Source organism: Panthera leo, chromosome A2, assembly GCF_018350215.1.
Source record: "Panthera leo isolate Ple1 chromosome A2, P.leo_Ple1_pat1.1, whole genome shotgun sequence".
Lineage (NCBI taxonomy): Eukaryota > Metazoa > Chordata > Mammalia > Carnivora > Felidae > Panthera > Panthera leo.
The window spans coordinates 95,574,919-95,587,763 of NC_056680.1; the positions used below are offsets into that span (position 1 = coordinate 95,574,919).

The following is a 12,845-nucleotide window of genomic DNA, read 5'->3' on the forward strand; positions in this document are numbered from 1 at the left end:
AGAGTGATTGTTCAAAGGAAAAGTTTTTTGTGATTTGGTTAGAATTTCATTGAACCACTGCATTAATTTGGAAAAGTTGACTTGCACTATTTAGTCACTCATTCAGTCCCTTGACTCTCATTTTATTGAAATTTCTTTTGTATCCTACTAGGGTTCTTAGTTCTTTCTTATAGGTCTGATATTGCCTTTTAAAATTTTTCCTAAGTATATTACACTTTTAACATTTATTTAAATAGAATCTCTTCGGGGCGCCTGGGTAGCTCAGTCAGTTAAGCGGCCGACTTCATCTCAGGTCATGATCTCACGGTCCGTGAGTTTAAGCCCCTCATCGGGCTCTGTGCTGACAGCTCAGAGCCTGGAGCTTGTTTCAGATTCTGTGTCTCCCTCTCTCTGACCCTCCCCCGTTCATGCTCTGTCTCTCTCTGTCTCAAAAATAAATAATGTTAAAAAAAATTAAAAATAAATAAATAAATGGAATCTCTTCATTTTAAGGTGCTACAGCAGAAATACATGAAAACTTAATTTTTATGTATTATACATAATCACTTGAAATGGTTATCTTATTAATTCTAATTATTTTTTAATTGGTTATTTTGGGGTTTCTAGCCTACCAAGCTACACATAAGTGGTGATTTTTATCTTCATAGCCAACACTTGGGTATAATTCTTATCTTACATGTGTGTGTATGTATTAATAGTGATGATTGTGGCCATTACTATTTTTATACTGATGTTTGTGGAATTATCTCTATGATACCACTGTAAGGATATTGGTTATTGTCCTAAATATATATTCTTAATAATATATTCCTGTCTCATTTTAATTTGTAACTGTAGAATAAATGGTTCTGGGAACTTATTTTCTATATTTTGGATTTACCTGAAATATTTTTTTGTTTTGTTTTACAGGATGTTCAACTAAAAGTAAAAACCTACTTGCTTGGAACGGATTTGTCTATATTTAAATATGATGATTTCATCTTTGTTTTGGATATAATCAGCAGGTACTGTTTGAGATCTTGTTTTAATTCTTTAGTTTGTTTCATTCAACCATGGTAATCAAAGAAATCATGAATCAGTGAGTTATCAGGTGTAACTTCTTCATGGAAATGAAGACAATTGAACATTCATCATCTAATTTCTGCTGGGTTTCTGTCCTTCAGATGTCTGTAAACCATAATGAATTTGTGATGTTTAGAATTTCTTCAAACATCCATTTTTTTGGTTTGTTATCTTTGAAGAAAGATGACCTAGACTACTTTTGTTCTATAAGGATGTTACTGAAATTAATATGAATTTTTTTATCCAACTAGGTTGATGCAAGTTGGAGAAGAATTTTGTGGTAGCAAATCTGAAGTTTTGCAAGAGTCCATCAGAAAACAAAGCGTCAATTATTTTAAGAACTACCATAGGTAGGAACTCTAATAAAATGTGAATAGACTTATGTACATAATGAGAATACTTTGTCTCATGTTTAAACCTTATAGCATTAATTGGTTTAAAACAATTACTTTTGAATTTGGAAGAATTTGTTCTTTGAAGTCTTTTTAAGATGGTTAAGGACTTTTTTCCCTCCAAAATCCCATAAAATACCCTCATTACTTATTTATTATAAATTTAATAGATTGTTTTGAGGGGCTCAAAATGTTGAACTAAATATTGAACCAGTTTCTCTTTGGGTGAAACATTATTATTATGTCAGAGTTCACCAAAACAATTTGGCCACTATTCTATACCTCCATATGTGGTGTGAGCTGGTAAGAAAGTTAGATCGGTGGAGGCAGCGCTCATTGAGGGGTTACTTAAATGCATCTGCCTTTTAGGAGTAAGAAGGCTTCTAAAGAACAGGACATGATATTTAGGATCAAGCCACAAAGTCAAGATTATGTATTACAGTCCAAAACAGTCATCACTGACTTTAGAAAGGGTGATTAGGAATGGTTTTGGGAATGGAGGAAGGTAGGAAAGAATGTTTAATTAGCAATGTGATTGGATAATTAAAGCAGCATTAAATCGAGAGAGCTATTTGTTAGCCCTTTCCTGATACAAGGTGAGCCCTGTACTATATGTACTGTATCCCTTATATACAATTTATCATTTGAATTGTATCTTAATTTTATTGTACATTTTTACTTTTTAAAATTTTGACTTTTTAAAAAATTTTGTTTTTACATTTATTCGTTTCTGAGAGACAGAGAGACAGAGCACAAGCGGGGGAGGGGCAAGGGGAGAGGGAGACACAGAGTCCGAAGCAGGCTCCAGGCTCTGAGCTGTCAGCACAGAGCCCAATGTGGGGCTCGAACCCACAAACCGCGAGATCATGACCTGAGCTGAAGTCGGATGCTCAACCGACTGAGCCACCCAGGTGCCCCAAGGTTTGATTTTTTTGGTTGTTATTTGATGCCAGGGTTGGTGAGGATTTTAAATTCTGCTTTTTCTCCTTGTTCAGGGTCAATACATCGTTACAGTCATTGATGTCATATCAGAAGAGAGATTATTGGACATCAAACTATTAACTAATTTATTATTAAATATATTTAAGTACAAGTGTTCTGTGTTAATTGTGAACTATTAAATATGTTTTGAAAGGGATTTAGATTGATCCAGTACAAAAGTAGAGCCTTTGAATTTTATAATTGAATTGAAGAGAATGTTTAGAAAATTAAAAAAAAATTTTTTTAATTGATCATATCTCAGGAAAACAGTGGAAAGGGGACAGCATGAAACACTAACACTGCCTTTGTTTATTTATAATTTTTTTTTCCTGTTAAAACTTAAGCCATGTTGAAACAGACGGCCTGACTTGTATGCATTGCTGTATAAAAGGAGCAGTTTTTATTTTACTTTATGGAGCCTGACATGGGGCTTGAACTCAGAACCCTGAGATCAAGACCTGAGCTAAGATCAAGACTTGGCTGTTTAACCAACTGAACCACCCAGGTGCTCCAAAATAATTAGTTTTTAGTTTATTTTTATTTTCTTTAATTTTTTTTTTTAACGTTTATTTATTTTTGAGACAGAGATAGAGCATGAACAGGGTGGGTCAGAGAGAGAGGGAGACATAGAATCTGAAACAGGCTCCAGGCTCTGAGCTGTCAGCACAGAGCCCGACACAGGGCTCGAACCCACGAACTGCGAGATCATGACCTGAGCTGAAGTCGGACGCTTAGCCGACTGAGCCACCCAGGCGCCCCTAAAATAATTAGTTTTTAAATCAGAGGTGGGAAAGGATAAGGAACTATGAAGGAACCAGAAGCCTCACTTACCTGTCAGAATGAAAGCATGCCACATATGCATTTTCAAAGATTACTTTTATTCAGTAAGACAGCTGGGAGACATTTTGGTGTTTCTAGTGACTGCAAGATTTGTGCAATGCAAAAACACTTATTTAATTATCTCTCTTCTGCTTTTTTACTTCACTTGTTGTCAAAAGGTGTCTGTCATCTATGGCAGCCAGGCACGGGCATTTCTAGACTATGACCATGATGGAGTTTCCTCACCAAAGTTCACCTTGATGAAATTAGAGATTGTAGAAATGAATTGTTAAATGTTTCCACAACACTCAAAGTTTTAATGGACTTCTCTTAGAAGTGTTTATGAAATTTGTTTCCCATTGAAGAGGCTGTACTGTATTTAAAAAAAAAAATTTTTTTAATGTTTTATTTATTTATTTATTTAATTTTTTTTTTTTTTAACGTTTAGTTTTGAGACAGAGAGAGACAGAGCATGAACGGGGGAGGGTCAGAGAGAGAGAGAGAGAGAGAGAGAGAGAGAGAGGGAGACACAGAATCTGAAACAGGCTCCAAGCTCTGAGCTGTCAGCACAGAGCCCGACATGGGGCTTGAACTCACGAACCGTGAGATCATGACCTGAGCCGAAGTCGGACGCTTAACCGACTGAGCCACCCAGACGCCCCTAACATTTTATTTATTTTTGAGAGAGACAGACAAGAGTGTGAGCGGGGGAGGGGCAGAGAGAGAGGGAGACACAGAATCTGAAGCAGGCTGCAGGCTCTGAGCTGTCAGCACAGAGCCAGATGCGGGGCTGGAACCCATGAACCGTGAGATTGTGACCTGGGTCAAAGTCGGATGCTTAACCGACAGAGCCACCCAGGAGCCCCTATACTGTATTTTTAGAAAGAGAGCTGGACTGGGAGATAGACTTGGGTTCTTATCCCACTTTTGCTGCTTGCCAGCTCCCTGACATTGGACAAATCATTTAACTTCTCTGGGATATTGGTTCTATCAACTGCAAAATGAGGTGGCTAGTCGAAAAGGTCTCCATAAGTGTTGCCAGCAGATCTTGTCCTTTTTTTCTTGCTGCATTGTATGTTAGGCTGTTGGAATACGTTAAAAAGTAAACATTTAACTTTCTTTTAAAGATTTTTCTCTACTCCCAGTTTCTAAACAAGTCTAGCTTATATACTGGCTATAGTCATTATCTCTTCAACAGCTGCCATTTAGAAAATTACAATAAAAATCATTTGGTAAAATTAGTGCCAACCATTAATGTGTTCTGAAGTGTATCTTTTTCTTTATAAAGCAAGATAAACTTTACAGGTGGTTTAGAAATGATGCCAATGTATGATAATACTGAATTGACAGAAGTCATTGCGTTAGCTAGTGATGAATCTAAATCTATTAAATGCCAATTTAATGTCTTAGTCACCAAATCAAATTATACTACATAAATATTGAAAAGCAGTATGAAGCATGGTGAAATACAGATCAAGTGGGTTTTAATTTTGTTAATAAAAATGTTATAATATGCTCACAATTTGTTTCATGGTTTTCTACTACCAAATAGAGCTTTTGAGAATGAAGAAATTCTTGGACCAAATTATTCAGACTTAGAGTCTACTTAGACTATTGGTTTGAAAATGTAGGCATAATAAAAAGATGAAAATAGAAGCATTTTACTCTTTGGGTGGAACATCTTCTATTTATAAAGTGTGCTCATGTTGGCTTGTGATAGTTGTATAAAAGACTGTATGCAATTATCTTTTTCTAGGGCAAAATTATATGAGACTATGAGGGAGCACAGTCTATATCAATATGAATTCTTACCTTACAAAAATATAGGTTTTATTCCCCCAAATTCCTTTATGTTCATGTACCAAGTTTGTATACATCCAAAGCAATCCTTCTGCCAGATGCTGCAGAATTCCCAAAGCACAAATTCTCGGATTTAAATAGTAATGACAAAAAAATTATGTAGAATATGTAATTGTCAAAACATTCTATTTAAAACAAGTGCATTTTAATTTTTAATTACTCTAATAATCAAATCTTATAAAATATTTTCAAGGATCCTAAAGGTCCAGCAACTGGTGTTAAAAGAGGGGAGTGGTCACCTATCCTTTTAGGGAGAAAAACTCTCCCATTGCCTGAGTAAGAAAGTTTTATTTATTTTTTATTTTTGACAGAGAGAGAGAGAGAGCATACGTGCGTGCATGTAGGGCAGAAGGAGACAGAGAATAGTAAGCAGGCTTCACACCCAGCCTGGAGCCCAATGTGGGGCTTGATCTCAGAACCATGAGATCATGACCTGAGGTGAAATCAACAGTCAGATGCCTAACTGACTGAGCCATCCAGACTCCCCAAGAAAGATTTACTTTTAAAGTATCTTTAAGATGTGTGTTTCTAGGACCAAGTTTATTATCCATATACAGTACTTCTCTTTGTTTTCTACCTGGACCAAGTGATTTAACTGGAGGATCCATGGTACCTTTGCTTGTACCTTGGTGGAGGTGGCTCGGAGGATGTACAAAGTTGGGTTTGTTAGCCAGAGTGCCTGCATGTAGCTTTTCCAGTATGGTGATCTCAGAATGGTTGGGCTTCTTATATGGCAGCTGGCTTCCAACAACACTAATTTTCCAAAAGACACAGGTAGACGCTTCATGGCCTTTTCTGATGTATGTTTAGAAGCCATGTAGTCCTGGATGGCTCAGTTGGTTAAGCGTTTGACTCTTGATACTGGCTCAGGCCATGATCTAGTGGCTGTGAAGTTGAGCCCTGTGTTGGGCTCTGTGCGAAGCATGGAGCCTGCTTAAGATTCTCTCTCTCTGCCCCTCCCTCCCTGCCCTCAAAACAAACAAACAAACAAACAAACAAACAAAAAAAGTCGTGCAGTCCTTTTACCACATTCCTTGGAATACAAGCCTGTCATGAGGTTGGCCCAGATTCAAGAGGAGAGAAATTTGATGGGATACTGGTAAAGTCATGTCGCAGGAGAGAATGTGTGTGGGATAGGAGATATTGTTGCAACTCTCTTCACTGTATTTCTGGGGAGAATAGGAAAAATATTTTTCAGAAAACAGACGTTCTTGAATTTGATTATAATGGTACCAATAAATTATTTTTAGCATTTAAAATAATCTACTGTAAATTAGATTACATAAAAATAAAAACATTTGCATCTCTATGCAGTAGGGCTTAAATTTTTGAGTTAAATTGGGAACAGAATCTTCATGGTGTATATCTGATGTCAGATTAACTCCCTCTGCAACAGAACACAGTAATAGTGGGTGGACCACTATTAAACTCCACTTATACTATTGTTAAGAGGAGGAGTATAAACTCCTCCTTTATACTATTGTTATTGACTTCCAGTTTTCTTCCCGCTGGTAAAGTATTTGGGGGCAGTGTGGTGTTATCAGTGGCCTTGGGTTCCTGCCTCTATTGTGCTACTCACTAACTTCACCTCCTCAGTAATTTGGTTTTCTTCTCTGAGCATCAACTTCCTTCTCTTACAAATATGATGGGCTTGTACTGGCATCTTTACCTTCTTTGAAGTCTTTGTTTTTATCATTCGTTTTTGGAAATTGCCTTATATTGCATCAAGTCTTTTATCAAGTTAAATAAAAGATCGGGGTATCACACAGTTCTAATTCATGGATTTTTTTTTCCTTTAATTCAGAGGTCAGTACATTTGAGATGCTTCTCAGATTGGTCATTGTTCTTCTTTACTATATTTGCCCTTTACAATCTTTCAAATTTCGTTTTTTTTTTTTTTTTTTTTTTTTTTTTTTTTTCAACGTTTTTTATTTATTTTTTTTGGGACAGAGAGAGACAGAGCATGAACGGGGGAGGGGCAGAGAGAGAGGGAGACACAGAATCGGAAACAGGCTCCAGGCTCCGAGCCATCAGCCCAGAGCCTGACGCGGGGCTCGAACTCACGGACCGCGAGATCGTGACCTGGCTGAAGTCGGACGCTTAACCGACTGCGCCACCCAGGCGCCCCTCAAATTTCGTTTTAATTGTACCTGTTCTTTTGTATGCCACAGAAGCTTCTTTGTATCCTACTTGTATCTTATTTCTAAAAGACACAGAGGGCACCTGAACTGCTTAAATAGTAATAACTAGGATTGCTCTTCAAGTAATGTGTCTGCAGTCATATCTGTAATTCAGCATCTGATTGCAGTTTGTAGTTTGTATACACACTGCTTTTTCATCATAACTGCTATTCTTTGTGTGTATTAGTAGAGTAAAATAGAAGAAAGAAGTAAAATGCAAATCTTCCAATTTGTGTAAAATGTTCTTGGGCAAAAAGGTGTAAAGGAAGTTTTCTGTGGCTCTAATGAATCAATTTGGACAATATTAACCAATTTATCATTTATAGTCACAAAATTAGTAGATTTTTCAACTATAGTGCAATGAAAAGAATAAGATTTGGAAATAAAGGACCCTCTCTCTGCTGTCTCCTAGTCATGACCTTGCAACCCTTCACAATTGGATTGACATTTCCTAAGGCCCTTGGTGGCCATATTTTTAAAATAAGCCTGCCTTTATTGCAGACAATTTAGGGAGTGGAGTGAGAGGATTATTAAGGTTTTATCTTTTGAAAAAAATATTAAAGTGTAATATTAAAGTGTACATACATCTTAATGGACAAATCCATAAATTTTTACATATGTGTATACCACATAAACTACCCAGATTAAGATACACAATTTTCCAGTCAAAACCATCCTTAGAGGTAACCACTGTTCTGACTTCTATCACTGTTGATTAGTCATGCCTGTTTTTGACCATTCTCTAAAGTCTTTTTTATGCTGTTTTGAGTTTTGATTTGTATTTAAAGTTTCCAGTTGTTTCTTGCACATATGCATACATATATATATATATATGTACACACACACACACACACACACATATATACATATATAAATTGACTTAGTATGTTGACCTGAAATTCCTGTGATCTGGTGGTTAAATTAGCATTTTATTAAATCTAATAGTTGGAGATTCTTTTGAATTTTCTGTGTATACAGTTATGTCATTTGTGAATAATGATGGTTTTATGTATTCCTTTCTGATCTTTGTACTGGTTAAGACCTCTGGCACAGTTTTGAATACAAGTCATGACAAGTGTGTGTGGGGGGGTGTCTTAATTGTGCAGTGCTTTGTTGTTAAGTATGATATTTGTGGTAGTCGGTTGTAGATACTTTGTATTAGATTAAAGAAATTCCTAAGAGACAAAGTAGACTTTAAGTCAAGAAGTATTGCTAAAAATAAAGAGAATACTTCATAATAATAAGGGGTTACTCATTAGGAAGAACAATAATTCTAAATTTGTATGCCCCTACTGACATAACTCTTAAACATATAAAGCAAAATATTCAGACTAAAAGGAGAAATAGACAATTCTATAATGATAGAATTTTTTTATATACCACTTTTCATGATTGATAATGAAAGCAGACAAGAAATCACTAAGGATATGTGTTTGACCAACATTCGCCTCATTTGTGTTTGTGTGTGAGAGAGAGACACACACAATTACAGAATATGTATTTTTTTCAAGAGCACACAGGAAGTTTATCAAAATTGATCATCTGTTGTGCCATAAAGCAAGTACTTAAAAAATGTCAAAGGATTGAAATTATAGAGATTATATTCTCTGACCACAGTGAAATTAAACTAGAAATAAGTAACAGAGAGGTAACAAGAAAAACCTACCAGTTTTTGGAAATTAAGCAACCTATTTTTAGTGGTCAAAGAAGAATCATATTGGAAGTTAGAAAATCTTTTAAAATGAATAATAATGAAACCATGACATCAAAGTTGTGGGATTCACCTAAAGCAGAGGGTGGAGAGTTTCTAGCTTTAAGTTCATGTTTTTGGAAAAGGATAAGTTTGAAAATCAGTACACTTAACTTCACTTTCAAAAACTTACAAAGATGACAGCAAATTAAACAAGAAGAAACAGAGGGAGAAAAATGATAAGAGCAGAAATCACTGAAATAGAAAGCAAATGTATAGTACAATTCTATAAAACTACTAGCGAGACAGCCAAAAAAAAAGAAAACAAATTTTCAATATCAGCATTTAAAAAGAGGGTATTTATAGATCCTAGACATTAAAAATATAATAGGGTGTCAAATATACTTCAATTAAAAAAAGAATACAGTAAATGTTTAGTAATATAGATATGTAATAAAATGATAGGAACAGCCTTCTGCTAATGAAATTGACCATGTAGATGAAAAGAGCAAGTTTCTTATAAAACGAAATTTAATAAGGTAACAAAATGAAATACAGAAAATCTGAATAGACATATGTATTTTAAAGAAGTTGAATATGCACTTTAAAACATTTCCATCTCGGGGCGCCTGGGTGGCTCAGTCGGTTAAGCGTCAGACTTCGGCTCAGGTCATGATCTCACGGTCTGTGAGCTCGAGCCCCGCGTCAGGCTCTGTGCTGACAGCTCGGAGCCTGGAGCCTGTTTCAGATTCTGTGTCTCCCTCTCTCTCTGCCCCTCCCCTGTTCACACTCTGTCTCTCTCTGTCTCAAAAATAAATAAACGTTAAAAAAAAAAAATTAAAAAAAAAATAAAACATTTCCATCTCTAGGCCTGCTGCCTTTCCTGGTAAATTCTACCCAACTTAAGGAGGAAAAATCAACACCACTCCTTCAGAGATGAGGTCATCATAGCACTGGTACCAAAACGTAACAAGGACATTACAAAAAGAAAAATTATAGGCTAGTATCTCCTAAAAATATAGCTGTAAAACTTCTAAACAAATATTAGCAAATTGCATTCAGTGATACCTAAAAAGGATAATAACATCACAAACAGATAATGTTTAAGAGGGAGAATAAGGTTGACTAAATATTTAAAATTAATTTAATTTACTAACTAACAGGATATAGGAAAAATACCATAAAGATCATCACAGTAGGTGAAGAAAAAATTTTGATAAAAAAATTCCACCTTATTTCATAATTTTAAGAAATCATGTTTCTGTGTAATTTTTACTTTCAGTCTAATTATGGCCTTATATTTAAAGTGTATCTCATGTAAATAGCATGTAGTTTGTTTTGTTGTGTTGTTGTTTTATTATTTTTTTAATGTTTATTTATTTTTGAGAGAGAGAGAGAGAGAGAGAGCAAGCAGGGGAGGGGCAGAGAGAGAGCGGGAGACACAGATTCTGAAGCAGGCTCCAAGCTCTGAGCTGTCAACACGGAGCCCGACATGGGGCTTGAACTCATGAATCTTGAGATCATGACCTGAGCTGAAGTCAGATGCTTAATTGACTGAGCCACCCAGGCACCCCCAATGTTGCTGTTGTTTTTAAATACAGTCTCATGAGTTTTGTATTTTGTTTGAACTGTTTTTCCTATTTCCATTTAATGTATTCATTGGCATAGTTGAGTTTAAATCCATCATATTGTTTTATTTCTAAAAGTGTTATTCTTTTTTCATTTATTAATTGTCCTCCTTTCTTTTGGATTGATCATGCATATTTTTTACTTTTATACTGTTTTTTTTTTTTCCTTCAGTTAGCTTCTTAAAAATGGATTCTTATAGTGGTCACTGTCATTTCACTGTGCACTCCTGTTCTGTTATAGTTGATCTTAGGTTAGTATACTTCCAGAGTAATGTAAGAACCAACTTTCTAACTGCATTTACTTTGTCTTACCCTTCTAGTGTCTTTCTATGTTTTTATTGTATACTTTTACTTCCTGTCTTATTTTTTGTATACTCCTTATGCAGGAGGGGTTTACTAAAGCTGCTTTTGTCTGAGTTGGTACCTTTTATCACTGTAATAGTTTTATATTATTAGGTAATAAATTGCTGTGAGCTTAACAGCTTAAAACAACATCCATTTATTGCGCCACAGTTCTGAGGTTTGACGTCTGGATCAGCTTGGTGCTCAACTTTAAGGTCTCACAGAGCCAAAATCAAGGTGTAAGCAGGGCCGGGCTCTAATCAAAAGGCTTTGAGGAAGAATACACATCTGAGCACATTCAGGATGTTGGCAGAATTCAGTTTCTCATGGTTTTAGGATTGAGATCCGTATTTTCTTGGTGGCTGTCAGCAAGGGAACATCCTCAGCTTTTAGAAGCTGCTCACCCATCCTTGCACATGACCATTTCCATCTTAAAAGCCAGTATTGGCACGTTGAGCTTTTTCATGCTTTGACACAAACACAGAGGAAAAGACACACACAGAGAAAGTAATATGAAGATTGGCAGAGATTGGAACGCTGAGGCTACAAACCATAGAATGGTGATAACCACCATAAGCTGAAAGAAGCAAGGAACACATTTGTAGATGATGTTTGGAGCTTCTGCAGAGAGTATAGCCCTGCTGACACCTTGATTGCAACCTGGTGAATACTGTTTCAGACTCTGGCCTCCAGAGCTGTTAGAGAATAAATTTCTGTTGCTTTAAGCCACTCAGGTTCTGGTGGTTTGTTACAGCAGCACCGGAAACCAATACAGAGTGGAATTCCCAGGTTAAGTGGTAACTCCACGCTTAATGTTTTGAAGAACCCCCAAACTGTTTCCCAAAGTGGCTGCCCCATTTTAAATTCCCATCAGCACTGTATAAGAGCTCTCATTTCTACAGATCCTTATCAATACCTGTTATTGTCGATCTCTGAGTATAGCTGTCTCAGTGGTGTGGTGTCTCATGCTTTTGATTCCATTTCCCTAATGACTGATGATATTCAACATTTTTTTATATGCTTATTGGTCATTTGTAAATCTTTGCAGAAATGTCTGATCAAAACCTTTGCCCATTTGTCAGTTGGGTTATTTGTCTTTTTATTGTTGAATTGTAAGAGTTGTAAACTTTTATAGTTCTGAGTTCTTACATTAGGTCTATGGTCCATTTTAGTTCATTTTTGTATATGGTGTGTGGTTCGGGCACAATCACTTTTGGAATATTCTCAGCCATTACCTCCTTAAATACTGCTTCTGTTCATTTCTCTGTCCTCTCAATTCAGTTGCATGCATACTAGATGTTTTGACTGTGACTCATCTATCTTTTATGATCTTTTCTGTTGCTTCTTCTATGTTTTCAATTCATGCTTCAGTTTGGATAGTTTCTGTCAATCTGTCTTCTGTTTACTTAACCAATTTTTAACTCAAGGTGATTATATTTTTCAGTTACAGAATGTCTGATTCTCTTTTTGTTTTTATTACTGCAATTCTTTGAAATTCTCTTTTCTACCCATTTTGTACTTCTTTTTCTCTATTTTATTTAACTTAATTATAATAGTTATCTTAAAGTCCCCCTCTGTTAATTCTAATATTTGGAGCAGTTTTTGCTGTTTATAGATTTACCTATTTATTGTCTCTTTACTTTAGAACCTGTGGATTTTTTTTAAAAATCTAGATTTTGGTTTTGGCAGTTTAGTAATAACAATGAAGTTGTTACAAGAAGGGAAAAGTAGGGGTGGGCACTGGCCCTTTTGTTTCCTGGGTCAACTGGAAAGAAGTAGTTATTCTTCTGGAACTGCCTATATAATGTATGATAGATTATATATATATATATATATATATATATATATATATATATATATATATATTAGATTATATATATATATTAGATTA

At 35.6% G+C, this 12,845-nt stretch overlaps 1 protein-coding gene across 1 annotated transcript in view; it reads left to right on the forward strand.

Annotated features, from left to right (window-relative positions):
• The window catches only part of VPS50 (VPS50 subunit of EARP/GARPII complex), a 135,884-nt gene that overhangs the window by 73,356 nt on the left and 49,683 nt on the right, over positions 1 to 12,845 (forward strand). The window contains exons 15-16 of the mRNA XM_042917804.1: positions 910 to 1,004; positions 1,314 to 1,412. Of these exons, the coding sequence (XP_042773738.1) occupies positions 910 to 1,004; positions 1,314 to 1,412 (194 nt within the window). The remainder of the gene's footprint in view (positions 1 to 909; positions 1,005 to 1,313; positions 1,413 to 12,845) is intronic.